Here is an 8479-nt window from a genome sequence, read left to right on the forward strand (position 1 = left end):
CAGTGCAGTGCTGGATGCACCCAGGACATGGTTGTCCCTCCTGGCAGCCAGGACACGCTGTTGGCTCATGTTCAACTTGCCATTGACCAGAACCCCCAGGTCCCTCTCTCTGCTCTCCAGCCTCTCCTTCCCCAGTCAGCGTGTGTGTCCACAGTTGATGTGTCCCAGGTACAAAATCCAGCACTTGCCATTGTTAAAATTCCTACAGTTGGTGCAGTGACAACAGTGTGCCCATTGTGCCTTGTGTGTGGTACCTTATTTCTGAGATGTCTCCCTTCTGCTACCCCAATGAAACCATACCTCATTCCTTGGAAGTTCAGTGGTGTTTCATTAGCACAAATTAACTCCGAATCCTGCGTGGTTACTTTAAATTAGATCCCATTGACCCATATTGTGGCAAAGCATTGCATTTTCAGAAATAGAAACCAATTTGTCAGCGTTCCCTTTAACCTCTTTATAAGGGGCTGGGGGGTGTTTTCAGCTGGGTTAGTCCTTTATCCCTGGTGAAGGGGAGTGATGTCCTAGTAGCCCTGCAGAGAAATGCTCAGGTTCAAGCCCATGAAGGACATGTCCCATGGACCACCAGCTGCATGAACAGACATTTAAAAGACATGCTAAGAAGCGATATTTGCAGTGAATTAAGCGAATGGCTGTTAAATTGCAACCTGTGGGCTGTTCTTTCTGTTCTCTTTGTGCTTTTCTCCTCCTGTCCGGCTCTCGGGCAGCGTACAAGCCGGTGTGCCGCTGAGCCGCGGCGCGTGCTGTCGAGCCGGGTGGTTAAGATGCCGTTGTAGTGTGACTGTGGTTTTTGTAGCCTCCCATAATTTAATTTAGCTTTATATGTTCAGACTATAATCAATTTTTATGCTACTTTAATAAGCAAATTTATGCTATCAGCATGCTGAAGGGACTTGTCATTCACAGCTTCCCAGTCAATCCACCATTTTCTGTATTAGCCAAGTGCTCAGCTGCCCTAAATTCAGTAACTGCTCTGCAATTACCGGCTGGCACGCCGAGCTGCACCAGGCGGGCGTGTGGCCCTCACCCGTGCCGGCCCCTGGAAATACTCCTCACAGTGCAGTAAAGGGACAAACAATGACGTCTCCCCAAACACTGGGCAGTCTGACTCAGTTTGGTTGCCAAGTGTTGTTACAGCAAATATGGATTTTTTTTATTTCCTCCTCGTAGGAGAGACAACTCCTGCGTTAGAAAATGCCTGAGCATAAAAAAGGGTTGAGTTTAGTACCTGCAGGCCAGTGCCTGGCAGGAATCGCTTTGCTTTCTTAGTTAAAGTGCAACTCACCGGGGTGTTTCTTCTTTTTCCTCTCTCCTCGCCTTGCAGGAAGATTTGCCTTCACTGCAAGTGCTCCCAGGAAGAGCACATCGTAACAGTTATGCCTCTGGAGATGGAGAAGACTGTCACGAAACTCATGTTTGACTTCCAGAGGAATTCGACTTCTGACGATGACTCGGGCTGTGCCTTGGAAGAGTACGCGTGGGTCCCACCTGGCCTGAAGCCTGAGCAGGTAACGATGACACCACCCAGTCACCATAAATAAGTTGTTTTAAGATGCTCTTTGGAAATAGTTGCCCTGATTTTGTGAAGGAAGTTGTGGATGCCCCCTCCCTGGAAGTTTTCAAAGCCAGGTTGGATGAGGCTTTGAGCAACCTGGTCTAGTGGAAGGTGTCCCTGCTGATGGCAGGGCGGTTGGAACTAGATGACCTTTAAGGTCCCTTCCAACCCAAACCATTCTATGATTCTATGATTTTTCTTCTAGGGGTACACACATGTGTTTCGTGTGGCTGTTTCTATACAGACTTACAGAGACAGGTCTGGCCTGAATGCACGAATGACACAAAAGAGATGCAATCCTTGCAGCACTTGTGCTTTTCTGTATCTGTAGATGTAATTGGTAATTGAGAGAGGAGAAACAAAATACCTCCAGGATGGGGTTTGTTGTGGTTGTGCAAGGGAACAGATACAGACCTACCTACTACTGTTTCATGGAAAAATAAAAAGTGGTGGGACTCCAGTGTTCCCTGGGGACTCGGTGCTCGTGTTCTGCCTTCTTGGACCACTTTGCTCAATGCGAAGTCCAGGGCAGGCAATCAAAGCTGGTAGATGACTCTGAAAAACAGGCCAAAGTCTTTGGAGTTGGGTTTTTCAAGCATGATGTTTGTGTTTTACTGGAAAGAAATTGCTCAAATGAAGTTCAAGTCGCTTGGTACAGGAATTGAGTGGGATGGATTAGACCTCAGCGCGCTGTCTGTGCGGAGCACGCACTGATTTCTGCTCCTTGCAGTTTACATGATTCGTTTGGTTTTTATGCCGATCTTCTATGTGTTCAACTCAGAACTTAATTTGCAGAGGAGATTGCAAAATGAGCTTAGCCTTGATAATTGCTATGGCAATCATTTTAAACTGTGTAAGGAGGCTGGGAGAGGGTGGAAAGCTTTCATTCTTGCTGTTGTAGTTGCTGTCCTTAAATATTGTGTTTTCCTGAGCTTTTATTCAGAAGGGCTTAGGCATTTCCTGAAATATTTTGGCACCACCCCGTAGGCTGTAAATATTATCTGTCTGATTAGAGAAAATCCAGTTGTTTGGTGGGGTTTTTTTTTGCTTCTTCTTGTCTTTACAAGCCTTGTTCACTGCTTGCTTGAAACTCCTCAGCACCATGTGTTTCATTTGTTGCCATCCAACCATGCAAATCAGGCAGCAGCCTTGTTTTCTGTCACCTTCCTTATGTCAGAGGCTCCCTTTGTGCCTCCCAGGAGGTACAAGACATGGTGTGTGGAGAGATGCAGATGGTCCTGAAGCAACTCTGCTGGTCCTTCATGCTGCAGGGACACAGACCAGTAGAGTTCTGGGAGTCCCATTGGAGGACCATACCCAAGCTGGTGCCACCTGCTCTCAGCACTGCCTTCTGTCCAGGCATGTCGGTGGCTTCTGGAGCCCAAGCTGGCCCATATCCTTGTAGCTTTGGGTGGAAATACAGTTATTTAGTGACAGGTGGCACCTGATTGGGTAGACATGGTCTCTGATGAGTACAACATGGCATGGACAGCAGTTAAAACCCACTTCCAGCATGGTGGTGACATATTCCAGAAGATCTGGATGCTTCTTTGATACCTCATGTGCTTTTTAAGAAATAGTGTGCCATCAGGGAGTTTGGGATGTTCAGGAGAAAATAAAAGTCCATCAGCTCTAGCAGTAGGTACTGACATCTCATGCATTACCCAGGTTAATGTATTTTTGGATTCTTCCAGCATCTGTTTCTTGTGGAGGTCATGGTGCTCCTCTATATGAACACCCACTTTCTAATTACACTCCTCTGTCTACGTTGCTGGGCCCTTTAGCAGGTTTGCTACTTCAGGCCCATCTCGAATCACCATGGAGATGAAGAGCAGCCCTACGCAGAGCCTGAGACAGGCACTGAAATCCTTCCAGCCTGGCCAGCCTTCTTAGGACCTTTCACACATCAGACGAGCCACTGAGGAGACCAAAGCAAAATGTGACTTCTCTGAGCTATGAAAGAGCCACCATGCAGGGCTGGGGGCTGTCCTGGGGTGAAGAGCAGCACCCTGAATTTCTCACCCCGTGGCCGGGGTGTTGTGGGGCTGGGAGGTGCCCTGGGGTGCAGGATGGTGCTGTTTGCCTCCCATAGGGGTAGGAGGTACCTCTACAGCAACTTACTGGAGCCCTGCAAGGCTGCAGACAGACGTGTGGCTTTCTGGTCGATGAGTCAGGTATGTGTACGTGATGTGGAGCCTCTGGAAGGCTGATGAAGGCTGATGTCTGCTGTGGAACAGCTGGTGGGCTCTGCTCCAGCTGAGGACACTGCTGTCAGGCTGGGCTGAAAATACAGGTTTGGAGGCAGTGAATTTTTCTTTGCCTTCAGTTGTTTCACTGTTGTATTTCTTTGACATGGAACAGATGAAATGAAACAAATTTTTCTGCAATATTCTACTTTATTAAAATCTCTACGCAATGTATGAGTTGGGGAGGTAAGTGGTCCCCTGAAAGACTAACATAGTTTTCTTATTATACTTGGACGACAGCCTCCCTACCTCACGATTCTTGGGAGACAGTGGTCACATCTCACTCAGCACAGCAATTTACAGGATTTCAGGGGGGGAAGTTGGCCCACAAATATGACATCGGTTTTCAGCAGTTATCATAGGTCATTTCAGAATTTGGAGAGTCCCTTCAATCTGTAGCTTAAAATATTAAGTATAATCTAAAGGGGAATCGACCTAAATCTAAAAGGTCTCACTGAATTCCTGGACACTAATTCAGGCATCAGCTGCTCTGTGGTACGTGTCAACTATGTGAAAATCACATTGGTTACTTAATGCTTGCTACTTGAGGAAAAAAAAAAGCATTGGTCCAGTGTTTGCAGATAATGATCCAGACATTGCATCAGAGAGCAGAGCTGACTTCCTTATATTATGGCTCATTAGTGTACAGGACTACAAAGTGGTCTACTACTATGCAGCAGCCATAAATATTATATATTTCTGAATAGGTTTCTAACACAGGGATGTAGATGGTAATATAAAAAATGTTATAATACCACTGCATAAGGTATGGCAAAAATTCATCTGGAAAACTGGCTAAAATTTATGACATCTTGGCTCAAGAAGGAGGGGTATAAACTGGAAGGAGACTGGAAATGTTATTTCATTGAGGAGCCCAGAAGAGCTGGGTTTGTTCAGGCTAGCAAATCGAAGGGTTATGATCACTCCCTATGCATTAGAGGAGGAAGAGCAGTTATTCAAACCCCAACTTTGGCACAAGAACATAGATATAAACTGGCTCCAAATGCATTCAGGCAGGAAATTGGAAGAGCTTTCAAACCATCAGAGGTGTAAGGCTCAGCGGCAACCTGCCAACAGGGAGAGTGACGGGTAAAAACCCAAGACTGAGCTCCATAAATTACAAAGTGATTAGAAAATGTGGTTTCTTGTAATAGCAGTTGGCTATACAGGATGGCCAAGAGGCTTCCGTGGGCTCTAATCCCACTTGGACTGGACCTCTGTGAGAAGTTGTCTTATGGCAGAAGAGGGACTTCTCTTCTGGAAGATACGGATGCAGATGGGAAGGGGAGAAGTGGCTGTGTAGGACGTGAGGCAGAAGCTCAGGACCTAAGCTTTGAGAAATACTTTTTTCCCCTGCCTGCTGTTCAATGGTCAGATAAAGAAATAAGTGTGAAATCCTTGAAATGGGCAGACACCGATGGAAACGTGTCCTCAGCAAAGCAAAATCCCAGGCTGGGCCTGGCTGGGAAGATGGGGGAAGGCAATTTTGGGAGCCAGTTTGTCTGCTGGGGCTGGCAGTCTGACAGCAGATCCTCCTTGCACTGACATAAGTTTGAGGGCAGATGCTTAAAAATAAGTACTTCTATGATGTGTTTTTCACATTTTTAGGCAAGGCATGTGTAAATACATGTGAATGTTCAGCCTTCCATTCCTTGAGCCTGTGGTTTGGACAAATCCAAAGGGGTTATAACATGCCAGCTTGAATTTCTGAATACAAGGGATTTTTGAGGATTTCTGTCTTTATTGTGTCTCAATAATAGGAGCAGCTGGTTATGGGCACAGATTTCCAATTAAACAAAAGATGGGGCTCTACTTCAGCTGCGGTGTGGCTTTCTGTATGGCTACAGCTTGCCAACATTCAAGAGCCTTGTCTGTGCCATAAGAACTTAATTCCCTCTTGCTGTCAGCACAGTTGCTCCTATTGAGTCCCTTAAAAAGTTATGAAAATCTCATCTGAGCTAAAATTAGTAGCATGAAGGTTCAGGGGAACATTTTTCTCTAAGATGGCTGTTGGAGCTTGGACCTCAAGAGCTTTGCAGTATGCTGTGAAACTCATGGATCTTATGGGGAATTTATCCAGGGACTAATGTACATGTTGATTCCTGTTCTGAATCTTTTGCAAGACCTATAGCAAAGGCTTGAATTATAAAACCTCGAAACTTCATCAGTTGCTGTTCAGGTCATGAGAAGGGGAGGAAAGGAGGGTGGAGGTGAACCTCTACTGAACATGCATTTGCACCTTACCTAAAGATACCCACTTTCACCACCTCGCTGTGGTAGAAAGTACATTATCTGTGCCAGGTGTCTCTGGGGGACGTGTGCCTCACTTCTGCCTATGTGTCACAATTGAGTGCATTTTACCTTCTTGTCCTTTCTTGAGCCCTGTAAGTTCAGCAAACCATTTCACTCCTCAGGAGACTGAAGTCTTGTGTGTGGCAAGGAACAAGACAGACCAAAGCAGCCCTATGCCCCAAGCCTGCATAGTACTGGGGAGCAGATAAGCTAATTTATGGCCGGGTGGAGGAAGGACAAAAGCCCTGTGGAGAACTCTACCTTTCTTGGTAGATCCTGGTCCTGATCCTGAGAGCATAGCACGCCAGATGGGGAGCTGAACTGTAACTCATGTACACCAGTGCCAGAAGCTGAAGCCACCTCTAGCTCTAGCTACCCCCTTGCACATGTGCACGCTGTAGTACTTCATCCAAAACCTGCATTTCAGCACATTTTTAAAAGTGCTCCAATTTCACTTTGAGGTAGCAGTAAGTCCATCACCTTCCCAGTGAACTCTTACAGTATCTAAATAACCTGGCAGTTAGCGGCTCTTATTTCAAGGCTGGAGCTGTCTAAATCCAGCCTCCAGGCATCGGACCATGCCAAATGCTTGCCAGCCGGATGGAGCAGCAGTTCCCCCACACAGAATGGTTTTTCCGTGTGCGTTGCCTGTGCTACGTGACTTGGGGGCAGCTGGGTTGGGTTAGGAGGTCCTGGAGCTGTTCTTTCTGCCCTGGAGCGGAGTGGATGGAGGAGGTGTGAGTGCATCCCATGCTGCAAAAAAAACCCCAAACGTGGCAAAACCATGGGTCTGGGCTTTTGCTCCATTTCTGTGTCCTGGGGCGTTTGGTTGATCATTGTGAGCTGATGGAAGCTGTTAAATTATTTAATCTTTGAATGATCTTGTTCTTGGGGAGGGAGTCAGCTGCTTTTGGTGGGCCACAGAAACAAAACCACTCACCTGATGGGGTTTGCTTGGTTCTTCAATTTGAAGTAGCCGTGTGGTGGGCAGCAGAGGTAAGAGGCAGGGGAAGAGCAGGGAGTGGAAAAGAAAACAGAGAAATCCCAGACTACACAATATAAACTTGTCCTGGAGCTTCATTCCAGTGAACCATCACAGCTTTTCCTTGTTACAGCATTATTCTAGTGTGCTACTCCATGCCTTAAAAATACAAGAGCATTTTAAGTGGCAGACCCTGGGGAATTATCAGCTATGATCAATGCAGCAGATGATCATTATAATTGCTGGTGCTCCAAGGGACTGTGAGCGGCTCTGCCGGTCAGTACCTCGCAGCACAAAGACCTCTCTCAGATGCTTTTGAAAGCACCGTTCCTGGCTCCTTTTAATCCAAATTCAATTTCTGCTTTAAAAAGCAAAATCATGGCGTGTGCTTTCACAAGTCTGAAACTTGTGGATGTACGGCCTTCATTCAGAAGTTTGTCTTTGATGCCAGCAGGAAGCAATGTTTCCGCGGGATCTCTGACAGACCGAGAACCGCTCCAAAGGCCTGGCAGGGATGGATGGATGTCGTTCTCAACTGGTGAGCAGCAACGCTCAAACGACTCGGCTGCCGTTAGCCGTGGGAGAGAAGCGCACGGAGAGCCGCAGAGCGTGCCAGAACAAATAGCACTTAGGAAAATGATTTTTCCTTTGTTCCCTGCCTTTGTCCTTGCAACTCGGGAGTGGGTTTCCGAGTGCAAACCCAGAGTTGTGGGGTGCCGGACCGCCCGGCGCCGGGGATCGTATCCGCTTCCTGCTGCCATGTGCCACCACACAGGCACGTTCAGGGATTGAGGGGTGATACTGGTCTTCACCCCACTGAGGTTATGGGGTCTCAGGGGGGACCCCAGCTTCCTCCTGGGGTGCGTGCCTGGCTTCATCCCCATGCTCGGCAGACCGAGCCAGCAGTTCCCACTCTCCTCTCCATTTCGGAGCATCTGGCCTGGCTGCAAGGATTGTTTTGCTTCAAGAAATAAATAAGTGCTTTGTATCCTAACAGCCACGGAAAAGGAGGACGTGCCAGACTCGAGCCAAAGCACACTGAACCCGCTTTCCAGTTCCACACGTGCTGTCATCTGTGGAGCTCGTGTGTGAGCCTACGCCAGCAGTTCCCACTCTCCTCTCCATTTCGGAGCATCTGGCCTGGCTGCAAGGATTGTTTTGCTTCAAGAAATAAATAAGTGCTTTGTATCCTAACAGCCACGGAAAAGGAGGACGTGCCAGACTCGAGCCAAAGCACACTGAACCCGCTTTCCAGTTCCACACGTGCTGTCATCTGTGGAGCTCGTGTGTGAGCCTACGTGTACAAGCACTTGCAGCATTTTGCAGATACATTGAGAGAGTTATTTGCGTGTGGCTTGTTCGGGTTTTTTTTGTCCTCTTTACTTT

General features: G+C 47.3%; 1 protein-coding gene across 1 annotated transcript in view; it reads left to right on the forward strand.

The window, feature by feature from the left end:
- Positions 1-1337: 1337 nt before the first annotated feature.
- Positions 1338-8479, forward strand: part of LOC104524454 (prickle-like protein 2) — a gene marked incomplete at its 3' end in the record, with an annotated part of 16660 nt that continues 9518 nt past the window's right edge. Inside the window, exon 1 of the mRNA XM_010167335.2 lies at positions 1338-1526. Within this exon, the coding sequence (XP_010165637.1) occupies positions 1395-1526 (132 nt within the window). The remainder of the gene's footprint in view (positions 1527-8479) is intronic.

The sequence above is a fragment of the Antrostomus carolinensis genome, unplaced genomic scaffold (assembly GCF_000700745.2).
Source record: "Antrostomus carolinensis isolate BGI_N321 unplaced genomic scaffold, ASM70074v2 scaffold31594, whole genome shotgun sequence".
Taxonomy (NCBI): Eukaryota; Metazoa; Chordata; class Aves; order Caprimulgiformes; family Caprimulgidae; genus Antrostomus; species Antrostomus carolinensis.